Source organism: Myxocyprinus asiaticus, chromosome 14 (assembly GCF_019703515.2).
Source record: "Myxocyprinus asiaticus isolate MX2 ecotype Aquarium Trade chromosome 14, UBuf_Myxa_2, whole genome shotgun sequence".
Classification (NCBI taxonomy): domain Eukaryota; kingdom Metazoa; phylum Chordata; class Actinopteri; order Cypriniformes; family Catostomidae; genus Myxocyprinus; species Myxocyprinus asiaticus.
Window position 1 is genome coordinate 36,015,664 of NC_059357.1, and position 13,921 is coordinate 36,029,584.

Sequence of the window (13,921 nt, forward strand, 5' to 3'; positions counted from 1 at the left end):
GAGGTGCAAGGGTACGCCTTATGCAATTCAAGATTTTACATAGATTTTATTGGACCCCCTCTAGATTGTATAGGCTTGGTCTTAAAGACACAACCACCTGCTGGTGATGTCAATCAGATGATGGAGACACAGTCCATGTTTTTTGGTGGTGTTGAGATCCAGGAATTCTGGTTGAAGGTTCAGAGTTTTGCGTGTGACATGTTGGGCACTCGGGTTTCGTTTTGTCCCAGACTCTGTGTTTTGGGTGATGGGGCGGTCATCGATGTGGGGAACAGATACATAGAGAGTTGGGTTCTGACAAGTGTGATGATTGCCAGGCAGATTATTTTGAGGGGTTGGAGGTCAGCTGGAACGCCCCCATTTCGGGAGTGGTGCACGGAGATGGGGAGGGTGGTGGCTTTTGAGGAGGTGTCATTTGGAAGACTGGGTAAACTTGGATTTGTTTGTTGGGAAATGGGGCAACTATTTGGAGTTTTTGGAAGGCTCTCGGGGTGGGGCGGTGAAGAGAGTAGTATAGTTTTACATGTGTATGATTATATATTATATATATATATATATAAAAAATGTTTGTTTGCTTATTTTTGTGTGTATATACTCATGCGTGACCACAGGGATGTTTGTTGGGGGTCAGGGCGGTGTTGGGGCTTGGGAGGGGGAGAGGTGGTTGTGGGGTTTAAATGTTGATTCTATGTATACATGTTTTGCTTTTCTTTATTTATTGTAAGAATCCATAAAAAATGTTAATTGCAAGAATAGGGTTGGGCGATATGGTCATGTGTGATTATTAAACTGCAAAAGGTTGCAATTAAAGATGGAAGAACATGCTCTGTGCGCTCCAAAATAAATGGGTGACGTGCTTTTCTGTGCACTTGAGGTGCTCATGTGCTTGTGTTTTTAATCGCTTTTTAGAGCAGTTCACGTGCATTGTGAAAGAAAAGTACTGCAGGTTCAAGCATTCGTGCAATTACAAACATTAGAAACAGCTACAAGTTATTAAAAGAAAAGGAGATGACAGCGCTTCACCAGATACTGTACATTGTAAACAGGCAAATACAAAATAAAAGCACCAGGTGAAGGTGAAGTATATAGGACATACATATTTTTCTTGTATTTAAAAGAGATCTTATACTATAAATAATAATTCAGTATTATATTATAATAATAAACTTGACTTGGTCCCACAGTATAATTTAGTATTATTCAATATTCAACAGGATTCCAAAATATAAGTGAAGTAGTTTTTGCACACCTTGTTCATTCACAAAACATGACCGAGTAAAAATATATGAAGGTAAATAATGCATTTTCATTAAACTACTATGTATAATTGTATATAAAATATAAATAAATGTAAAAGTGCATTTCAAAGAAAACGATTACATCTCATTCTCACTTGTTCATTTAGTGAAAAACTGTGGGAAACATGCCTTTTTATAAATTTTCATTAAATGCCTTAATATTAAATCTACTTGGCTACAATGGTTATTTGAATGAAATGACAGTTCCTCAAAATCACTTTTGAGCCATTTCAGAGCAAATACATAATTATCAATATATCCATTGAATATCGTCAATAGGCCCAGCCCTACTAAAGAAAACAGTTTGACTTGAGTCAGCGGAGCAGGACTCCAAAAAGCAAACAGATGTTTGACAACGAAGTCTCCACGAGACTTCTGCAAATAGGATGTAGAGTCCCCACACCCACAGTTCATGCAGTGCAGTGACTGACGGGTCAGCTGAGCTTTACACGCCTGTCACATCTCAGCAAGTCTCCAAACACAGAGAGCTAAAGCCTACAGAAGTAGATTCCATGTCAGGATCTATATCATAAGACCCACTGTTTTACATTCCTGATACAAATACCTCCTTTACACAACAGAGAAGTGGTCAGCCTCACATTTGAAGAGGGTTGTCATGGGAACACTGCACATTAAAGTCTGCACATTTTTTTATTAAAAGGACAACAGGGATCACATGACTACACAGGTTAATGACCACCACACCGTGATCTACTGGCCTCTCTGGTTAGGAATAGGCTAATCCATTTAATAGGATGAGACAGCATCATCAACAAAATTTTATTATGTGCTCAATAAAATAATCAAATTAGCCATAAATGTACTGATGTAACGTACTGTAACAACCACAAAAGACATGCTTTGTGAAGTGTCACTTTTCTGGATGTTAAAATTCTTTCTCCAATACAAGTTTAATGTGCACACACAACCAAGGCTCTGTTCAAAAACCTTGTGAGCTGTCTACATAGGCACTATTTTAAGGCATCACAGATGTGCTCCTGATGCAAAGATTGTTCCAAAATGTAGGCAGCATAATTAGAGTATTTCCTTCTAAGGTACCTTTCCACTAAGTTCACTAACTTACTGAACAAAGCCTATAGGCAAGCCATTTGTAGGTCGACTTCCCAAGAGTGGCACATCCCAACATGACAACTTCTGGCTAAACCAGCAGTGTGAGTTTTGGGGGGACTACTTGTTGGCCTGAAAAATGGAAGATGAGACAGAAGGAGAACGTGGAAAACCTGTTGGGAAACAATTTTTGCTATTCTTTTTGGTGGAGCTAACGGCACAGAAATTACACACAGCAGATTCACAGCTGATAGTCCATTTGAATACAACACAAAACTTAAACTAAAACACAAACATACAAACTAAATTTGCCTTTCTTAAATTATTAGTTCACCCAAAAATGAAAATTCTCATGATTTTCTCACCTTTAAGCAATCCCAGATGTGTATGTCTTTCCTTCTTCAGCGGAACCGATATGATGTTTAGAAACACATTTCAGCTCTGTAAGTCCATACAATGCAAGTGAATGGGTGCCATTAATCTAATAGCCAGCAATCTAGTCCAAAAGGCATATTTAGGCAGCATAAAAGTACTCCACACGACTCCAGTCGATCAATGAATGTCATCTGAAGCAAATCGATAGGTTTGATAATTAAAACGTTTTTAAACTGTAAATCGTTACTTCCGGGTAACTACTTTCCACTGGGATGCTGTTTGAAATGACCTAACTCTCGTGTGACATTCGTTCCTCTGTTGAAAACAAAGGATGCTTCCGACTTCTTGCGTGAACGCGCCATCACACTTGCATCACATGACAGCTCCGTGATGGGTCGACTGCTAGGAGGAAGCGTTTTTTAAAAGTTAAAACTTACTGACCTATTTTTTTTTGTTTTTTTTTTTTACACAAACCTATTGATTTGCTTCAGAAGACATGCATTGATCGACTGGAGTCATTTGGATTACTTTTATGCTGCCTAAATATGCCTTTTGGTCCGTCAAACAGCCAGCAGCCTGATGGCACCCATTTACCTGCTTTGTATGGATAAACAGAGCTGAAATGTGCTTAAAATCTTCATTTCGGTTCTGCTGAAGAAGGAAAGACATACACATCTGGGATGGCTTAAAAGTAAGTAAATCATGAAAGACATTTCATTTTTGGGTGAACTATTCCTTTAACTACGCAGAAATCCTTAGATTAGTGTGGGATCTACATTCTTTACATTTCAGTGGAGATAAACTAGACTGAAATGAGTACATATGTACTAAGCAGATTTTTTTTTAAGGTGCTTAGCAATGTCTTAAGCCATGCAAACATGACAAACTTCAATAATTAAGTCTTGACTGAGGTTCAACAGTCAGGCTTTTCATGTGCATAATCTTGTACCACATGAGCCGTTTCTGAAGACCAAAATAAAAATTAAAGTGGCTACTGTGTCCCGTCTGCAATGGTGAAAGACTAGATAATCACACTGAAAACTCATTCTAATTCTTCCTTTATTATGGAGACTTAAGGGCGTGTTCATCATGAAATAAGTAATTATTCTGAACACAATAAAAACAAAGCAATTGTCATTCTGTGTCACCTTACCTGATGAGTCACCGTGGTGACACACTGATGATTTGAGCATGACTAATGCAGGCAAACTGCTCACAGGACCATTAGAGAGAAAGAGGTTTCTGTCATGTCATAACAGCACTGGCTGTCCTTAAACATTTGTGGACAAGGAACATTTTATCAGTCGAATTCTCCCTTACAGTTATCAATAACAGTGCAGAGGGAGATAAGAGGACAGTTCCTGCCATCTGTGGATGGAGTCTGAGTTCTGAGTGTTAAAGATACGTGTTTCTTTTTGCTGATGTGCGTAAAACTCAGGAACAGAATGTGCCAGCGTCAATGTCTTCCACAGCAATATGCTTAGTCTAGTTAAGACATTGCTTGAAATTAATATCAGATTGTTTATCATTTGCGCTCAAGTTGTTTTTGAACTCAAAGCTCTTTCAGCCAGGACAGAACTCCAAGAATAGAGCTTTACATGAGCCGAGTTCATCCAGAAAGAAGCCGTGGCATGAACCGAAAGACAAAAAAAAATAAACAAACAGAAATAAAATTCCTTGCCGATAATACAGATAGCAATTAGCAGCACAGCGTGTTTTCCTCATTGTCATGGGTTCACTGCAGAGGCAAATCTCTCAGAGCAGGACCAAAGCCAGACTCTTACGGCCCAGGTACACTTGAAGTCAGAAGTTTACATACACCTTAACCAAATACATTTAAACTCAGTTTTTCACAATTCCTGAAATTTAATTGTAGAAAACATTCCCTGTCTTAGGTCAGTTAGGATCACTATTTTAAGAATGTGAAATGTCAGAATAATAGTAAAGAGAATTATTTCTTTCAGCTTTTATTTCTTTCATCACATTCCCAGTGGGTCAGAAGTTTATACACTTTGTTAGTATTTGGTAGCATTGCCTTTAAATTGTTTAATTTGGGTCAAATGTTTTGGGTAGTCTTCCACAAGCTTCTCACAATAAGTTGCTGGAATTTTGGTCCATTCCTCCAGACAGAACTGGTGTAACTGAGTCAGATTTGTAGGCCTCCTTGCTCACACGTTTTTCAGTTCTGCTCATAAATTTTAAGTAAAACATTCACTTGTTGTTGTGTTGTATTGAAGAGTTGGTTATAAAATCTGCTTCTTTCTTTGTGATGCAGTCTTTCTTGTCTCCATGTAAACCTCTATTCATATGTACCTGCATAACCTCCGGTCATGCCTTTGTTTATTTCCATAAATAATGTATTTGTTTCATAAGCCATGCTGAATTCGAGATATGTGTGTTTGTTTGTGGAGGTGTGTCAAGACGGCGGAAGACTGTCCTGTCAGCGCCTGATTTCATTAATTCTGCCTGTGCAACAGCGTGTGATTAAACGATGGCAAAATGCGATAAACGGTAAAACTATATACGCTCAAAACCAATGAGTTTATGAAAATTGTAATGAATGATAATAATATGTCGACATTTATTGCCAGACCTGTAATATAAAGCAGCATAATGTAGTATTTTTGTATAGCTAAAATAGCTGGAAGTGGCTTATACCGGAAGTGGTCCCCATTAAAGGTTGATAATGGCAGCACCCTAGTTTTGCTGAAAAATAAGGTGGATAAGCACACGTGCCCTTAGTTACTGTTGCTGACGCCGTCAAGCTGTCCTAATGGCATCTGTACTTCTGCAACCACGGAAAGAGAAGCGATCGCAAAAATACCTCAGGAATTATTAAATAACACCTTCTCAACAGCGCATTTATATATAGTAGTCTACATAGAGTAGTTACCAAAAAGGTTCCCAGTATCCAATAAAAGGTTATAATCCAACATAAATATCTGATGGAGGGGTTTGCTTCATAGCCAAAGCAAATGCTTATTTTCAACTAAAGAGAAACCTCATTTTTTGCTTGGATTGAAAAACGATGCAAAGTAGATAAAACAGATCAAATACTATTAGTAATAATTACAGTATTAATTGATAGTTTTTATTACTTTGGACATTTAAAAAAAAAGGAATTTACATTTTTTTATTTTTTTTCACTTATTTTCAGAAGTTTCTGAACTACTAAAATGTGTAGGCTATATAAATATGTCAAGAATATCGCTATATAATTTTTTTTGTTTACACTGGCGGCCAAAAGTTTGGAATAATATAAACATTTTGCTCTTATGGAAAGAAATTGGTACTTTTATTCACCAGTGGCATTCAGCTGATCACAATGTATTAGTGCCTGACCGATATATCGGTCGGCCAATATTAGCCTTTTACCGATATATCGGTATCGGTGTATATTTTACCGATACGTGCCGATATGAAAACTTTATTTTTTAGAACATATAATGCAGAAAACAATGCTTTTGAATTGGTGTCATAGCATAGTTTGTCCAGCAGAGCTCCGACTCCATTGTTTACAGAGCTGACTCTGAGCTGACCGTGGCTCTGCAGACAGGGCGGAGTTAAACTGTGCGAATTTGAGGAGATCTCTTCTCATTAAATTGCTAACTAGTTTGTGAAATACATACTGGAAAGTTAATAAAAAATGACCCCATCATTTCATATAACTAATATAACATTAACCCTGTCCCTGACAACCATGTCACTCATATTTATCACATCTGTTTGCTGTTAGCCAGCTATAGTTTATCAGTGCAGTAAGTAATGTAACAGATTGAAAGGTAAACATCAGAGCAATTTTTTGCAGCTCAGCAGACAACGGTGCGGTGGTGGATTGTGTCTGAGTGTTGATTTCATGCTACGTTGTTACCTAGATGGTGAGACAATGCTAAAAATTAAATAAAGTCCATCTTTTGCTCTCCGTGACAATGAGCTTACAGCTAACTAGCTAATCACGTAGCTACTTTCATACCTTGTCAGCGTGTAAATATGTATTCACCAAACTGTTCTGTTCATGATTCACAGTTTGGTACCCCCTTCAACCGAACAATTCCAGTCGCTGCATTTATAAAATTTAATATTTAAAAGTATGGTTTTCCAGACATTAAAATAGGATATGTAATAAAAGTAGATTTAATAAATAGTACATTTGCCCTGTGTAAATAATAATACATAGGAACTGTATCTAAAATAAATGAGGGGTGATAAATAAATACTAATACAACATGCTGGAAAAAGACATTTATTCATTTTAATATCCTCATATATATATATATAATGTTGAAACTTCACACCGGGCAATGCACCCCAAAACGGCACCGTTAGATCTGTTTCATGCTGAAGAGCCGCTTAAAAGTACGTTTTCTCTCTCGTAAATGTAAATGAGTGTAAATGCCAACGTCATATGTGTCAAAAGGACTGATGCCTGTCAACCAAAACATGAGCTCATTGATGTCATTAAATGAGTCTGCTTTTTTATTCCATCAGTTACTCCTGGTCGGAGGCTGCCGTATATATTTAGTTTATACGTAGGGTTACGTCCTACCTAAGTTTGATGGTGCAATGGTCAAGTAGAGGTTTAGTAGAGCGTAAACTGTGACTTAGTGCCCATTTACGCCACAACTAGGCTATGTTGTAATGTACGTATAGCTGGTGCAACCGGCCCCTGATGTTTATTTAGCTATTTATTTTAATTTATTCTTTATTTAAATGGTCAACAATTGACTGATACTAAACAGTACTGATGTTTATTTAACAATTTATTGTATTTTTAATTATTCTTTATTTTAATGGTCTGCATTTGACTGATACTAAACAGTACTGATGTTTATTTAACAATTTATTGTATTTTTAATTATTCTTTATTTTAATGGTCAGCATTTGACTGATACTAAACAGTACTGATGTTGATTTAGCTATATTTTATTTTTATTTATTCTTTATTTTAATGGTCAACAATTGACAGATACTAAACATACAATACTGATTTGTATTTTATTTATTCTTTATTTTAATGGTCAGCCATTGACAGATATTAAACAGTACCGATGTTTATTTAGCTATTTTTTATTTTTATTTATTCTTTATTTTAATGGTCAGCAATTGACTGATACTAAACAGTACTGATGTTTTTAAGCTATTTATTGTATTTTTATTTATTCTTTATTTTCTTAGTGTTCATTTCTAGAATTTGTTGACAATGTATAATAATAATGTTAAATATTCTTTGATAAAAATATTTAAGAAATTAGCCTTCCGAGTACCTTTGCATAGTCATATCGGTGCAAAATCGGTGAAAAATCCACATAGAAAAGGTCTGTTTTCATTCCAGCTCAAATTAAATATATCGGTCACCATATTGGTAATCGGTGAATTTTCCCTCTCTAAAGGGAATATTTTTCCTCGGTATCGGTCTCAAAAATCCCATATCGGTCGGGCTCCACAATGTATAGTCAGGACATTAATAACGTGGAAAATTACTATTACAATTTGAAAAAAAAAATCAGAACTTCTTAAACTACTTCAAAGAGTTCTCATCAAAAAATCCTTGATGTGCAGCAATGACAGCTTTGCAGATCCTTGACATTCTAGCTGTCAGTTTGTCCAGATACTCAGGTGACATTTCACCCCACACTTCCTGTAGCACTTGCCATAGATGTGGCTTTTAGATGTCGGGCACTTCTCACACACCTTACAGTCTAGCTGATCCCACAAAAGCTCAATGGGGTTAAGATCCATAACACTCTTTTCCAATTATCTGTTGTCCAATGTCTGTGTTTCTTTGCCCACTCTAACCTTTTCTTTTTATTTTTGTTTCAAAAGTGGCTTTTCCTTTGCAATTCTTCCCATAAGGCCTGCACCCCTGAGTCTTCTCTTTACTGTTGTACATGAAACTGGTGTTGAGCGGGTAGAATTCAATGAAGCTGTCAGCTGAGGACATGTGAGGCATCTATTTCTCAAACTAGAGACTCTGATGTACTTATCCTCTTGTTTAGTTGTACATCTGGTCTTCCACATCTCTTTCTGTCCTTGTTAGAGACAGTTATCCTTTGTCTTTGAAGACTGTAGTGTACACCTTTGAATGAAATCTTCAGTTTTTTGGCAATTTCAAGCATTGTATAGCCTTCATTCCTCAAAACAATGATTGATGAGTTTCTAGAGAAAGCTGTTTCTTTTTTGCAATTTCTTTTTTAAATTACTATTATTATTATTATCCCCTTTTCTCCCAATTTCTCGTTCTCACCTCAGTCTGGGTGGTGGAGGACAAGTCTCAGTTGCCTCTGCTTCCGAGACAGTCAATCCACGTATCTTATCACGTGGCTCGCTGTGCATGACACCGCGGAGACTCACAGCACGGGAGGCTCATGCTACTCTCTGCGATCCACGTACAACTTACCATATGCCCCACTGAGAGCGAGAACTGCTAAATCGCGACCACAAGGAGGTTACCCCATGTGACTCTACCCTCCTGGCTGGAGTCACTCAGCACGCCCTGGATTCAAACTCGTGACTCCAGGTGTGGTAGTCAGCGTCAATACTCGCTGACCATTTTTCATCTAATATTGATCTTAAGACATGTCAGTCTATTGGATACTGTGGCAACTCAAAAACAAACACAAAGACAATGTTAAGCTTAATTTAACACACCAAATAGCTTTCAACTGTGTTTGATAATATTGGCAAGTGATTTTCTAGTATCAAATTAGCAATTTAGCATGATTACTCAAGGATAAGGTGTTGGAGTGATGGCTGCTGGAAATGGGGCCTGTCTAGATTTTATCAAAAATTACTTTTCAAATAGTGATGGTGCTGTTTTTTACATCAGTAATGTCCTGACTATACATTGTGATCAGTTTAATGCCACTTTGGTGAATTAAAGTACCAATTTCCTTCCAAAACAGCAAAATCTGAACATTATCCCAAACTTTTAGCCGCCAGTGTATATATCACCCACCACTATTAAATGGTTATTTAATATATAAACTCTTTTTTGTTGATATTTCAGAAGAAGAAAAAACTATATTGTGATATATACGGTTACTGACTGTGATATAAAATTCCTTATACTGTGATAGGCCGCTTTCTCAATGTGGCTGAAACAATATTTATGATAATGGTCATAAAACTGATAGAATGATCTTATCGGAGACATAACAGCATAGCAGTATTCATAAAGCTCTGGAGATGCTTTTATAATAGTATTTATGATACATTACACAATTTTTGACTGCCCTTGATGCCATTAAATTCATGGTGTGTAAGTAATTTAAAGTCAACATGAAAATGTTTCCAACACATTTGATTTCTGTAATATGACAGAGTGAAACAGTATATTCGACAAGGTTAAAAAAATTTATGACAGGACTTGATTTTATCCACTGGGAGTTGATTGGGTCATGAAAAGAGGCCATTACATACTAGAACTAGGTGGTTGGAGGGAAAGAGTTGAGAGAAGATCAGTTGCTCACCTTGTGGTTTCATTGTATGGAAAAAAGATTCAATTACAGTAATTGGTGATGACTGAGTTTACTATTCTACCTTACACAAGATATATAGTCATACAGGTTTGGAACAACAAAACGGTGAATAATGACGATTTAAATTTTGGGGCGAATTATTCATTTTAATAATATGTACAAGTCACATCATTGCATATTAGAAACTCTTACATTCACTTCAGACTGAAGATGAAGTTCGACTTCCAGAGCATGCCAACGCAACACATATTTAATAATCCTTTAAATATCTACCCATTTCGGAGTCGAGCATGAGTACCAAACGGTCTCAAACCAAGAATTAATGCAAGTAGGAATGCAGAATTACAATCTGAATTAACATTAGCTCATTAGGTGAACACAACAGGGTTTTTAAAAACAAGCCAAGCATGTACTCGCACAAAACACACTCACTACACTGTAATGCACCTAAAAAGAACACATTTTTAACATGTGGGTTTCCAATAACAGGCCAGTGACCTGTTGTTGAGCACCATGCACCTCCACACACACACACACACACACACGGAACTGACAGCGAGACCCTCCTCTTTTCAATAGAAACAGTGACTTTACACTCATATGTTTCGCTCTAGTTAATTATATTGCCATACAAATTATTATAATGCTAATTTAATTTTGTAACCTAATTATCCAGATTGAAAATGCATCTTAATGAATTTAGTTTTTTACATTACAGAATGATACACAATGTTTTATCATTACAAAATATGCCCTCATAAAAGGTAAGAGAGAAAAATAAGTTATTTTATCACACTAAAATCATGTCAACACACATATTGTTTACGTCTTGTGGCTATACTTTTGAAACGGTGAGTATTTTAACGTTTACTCATTGGCCCCCATACACTTCCATTGTAAGTGCCTCACTAGAACCCAGATTTTTGCTTTTTTAAAGAAAAGGAGGGACGAGTCAATTTATTTTTGTGCTATCAACATTATTCCACAAATGCTGTTGATTTATCTTAACTTGTTTTGAGCCCGGAATATTCCTTTAATGTTTATGTATTATCATGATTATTTAACTAATACATTAAATAATTAAACTCACCATGCACTTCAATACACTTTAACCAAATGCTCTGTCAGAAACCAAGACCTCAAACATAAGTGTTCTTGTGGGTGTGTTAACAAAAGGATTCGTGTGTGTGCGTGCGTCACTGACAAATGAGCGTCTTCCAGAGCACGCGCTCTCAGAATAACATTTTCATATTCAGGTAAAAATCACAAAACAACTACATTCAATCACATCATAATTCCCAGACAACAACGTGTCTACTGTATGGACTAAGCACGTGCGATTAAACCCACATCGAAATTGATGGGGCAACAAGGACATATTTTAGCCTGACTCAAGACAAAGTGTACATTTTTATCATGAATATTTTTATTTTATACGATTATACAAATAATAAAATTATTGTAACTTATGAAAGAGTATCTATAATATATAAATTGATTCAGGAGAGAGTACACGTATATATTAATAAAACTAATACATGCCCAGCTGTGCACTTCTCATATGGTCTTTGTGTGATGAAAAACGCTGAGTTTACATACACAGCTCACCTTCACACGCTTTTCCCTACAGTTACTGAACAATGAATAAATGCAGAGCATAAAACAGGAGAACAGCACATGATTGAGAAGGGAATAATAATATGGGCTGTGTCTCAACCTAGTGAGCTGCCAAGCTAGACAGACAGCCTTTCTAAGGCTTTACATGCAGCGTATTTTGCGCAGTTTTTGGGGCAACACAAGGCTATGGTTCACAATTATCCTCATCTGACTCGGAACGCGCGTAAAAATGCTGCCTAGATAGGCAGTACACTAGGTTTTGATACATAGCCACTATTTACCTGCATTGCCGTAATATTTTGCCAGCAGCCACCCGACACTGGCGCAGATTCTGGCTCTGGTCAAATCATACTGATCCAATGGCTTTATGTCCGGGACAACAAAAGTCTTCCTCATTGCATTCGAGTCCACCATAGCAGGTCCAACACACACGGGCCGGGAAAAAGAGAGGAAGGCGATGCGGCGAGGAATCAAACATTCATCCTTTTCTTTCAAGCGAGCACAGCATTAAGACTGTGAGAGGCCGTTGTTTATGAGGTAGCGTCAGGCGAAATATAAAGTAATTTACAAATGATTCCCCTCGAAATCTTCTTTTCATACATCCAGTGCTGTTAGTGGAGTATAAGGATGTTTTCAAAACTATCGGAGCCACAAATCCAGCGATATTCCCCGGGATGTTTCACTATTTTGACCCCGTTTCAGAGTCCACATCGCTCTCGCTGATAAGCTCCATATGCGACTGATTTCCAGGTACTCCATACTCCTGTCAATCATCCTGCCGGGCTTCCAATCACATCACAGAGTTTACGGCAAAGAGCGGATGGGGGCGGGGCTAATAATGTAAACGCAATCTGCAAGTAGGGAGGCGCCTTAACCCATTAAAACAGGTGCAGAACAGGTAGAACTTGCCCAGGAGGGTACGGCATGGAAAATTAGTCATAGTGCACGAGCATAATTTTATTAATTGTCACTATAGTACGTTGCTCAAACTCTTTATAAAGGTTTCAAGAACAGCTTGATGACAGAAAATCTTTATAAGTTCCACAAAAAACGTTTTGTTCTCTTTACCATCTATGTTCTTGCACTTTCAAGCTAATGATCCGATTAACCTGTAATGTAATATTAGGAACTTTCTGAATCTCAAAAAGAACTATATAGCTAGCTCAAGAACCATAAACAGCAAAAAAAAAAAAAAAAAAAAAAAAACAACTTTCTGCAAAAAACATTTAAGAACAGCTGTCAGCTGTTGTACTTTATATATTGTATATGCATACAAAAATCTGCTAAATGAATAAATGTGAATGTATTTATATGTGTATTTATTTATAAAAGGTTTATCTAATTTGCTTTAACATTTTAGCCTAAAATGCAGCTTCTTAATGAATAAAATTGAACAGCCAACAGAAAATGGTTTTTATGCTAATCCTTAATTCAGATTTCTTCCTCATACACTAACCAGCATGATTTTGTAGATATATTAGAAAATGATAGATTGCCACAAACACTAATACGTATTTAGACTAAAACATGTCATAAACTAGTTACAGTTTAATGACTGTATCAAACTCGTACATGATTAAAACCATGTGTTTATATAACTCAGGACTTTTCACTGAAAATGATTAGAGTGCACAGCTGTAGAAAAAATCCAACAGGACAGAAATAACTGAAATCCTACATCACATGATGTTGAAGGGACCACTGCTGTAACTTTATAAGAAGATTAACTCACAGAACTATTTTAATCTAATTACAGAGGAACAGGCCATTTTTTTTTGTTTTTTTTTTTTGTTTTTTTTTTTCATTCTTTGGTTTTCAATTGGGCTTGTATAGAGGATGAGTCAATCCTCAAAATGTGCAGTAAACAAAGATCCGAAAATGGCAACAATTAAATTTGGTTTGCTTCACAAATCCAAAAATCCACATCCCATTACATACAGAAGTAACTTTCAGGTGGAGAATCACGTTTTCAAGGAAATGTTTGAAGTAATCAGTGAGCAAATGTCTTTTGTTTGTTTCCTTTTTTACTAGTAGATTCCTCAAACCATGGCTTTCAGATCTTGGGACATACAAACATCTGAACAG

The 13,921-nt window shown here is 36.6% G+C and overlaps 1 protein-coding gene across 4 annotated transcripts in view; it reads right to left on the reverse strand.

Moving 5' to 3' along the window:
• LOC127451213 (calmodulin-regulated spectrin-associated protein 3-like) overlaps positions 1 to 12,594 on the reverse strand; it is a 63,815-nt gene extending 51,221 nt beyond the window's left edge. For all 4 annotated transcript variants that reach the window (XM_051715728.1, XM_051715726.1, XM_051715727.1 and 1 more), the window contains exon 1: positions 12,118 to 12,594. In XM_051715728.1, coding sequence (XP_051571688.1) covers positions 12,118 to 12,250 — 133 coding nt within the window. In that variant the 5' untranslated portion in view covers positions 12,251 to 12,594. The remainder of the gene's footprint in view (positions 1 to 12,117) is intronic.
• Positions 12,595 to 13,921: the final 1,327 nt, after the last annotated feature.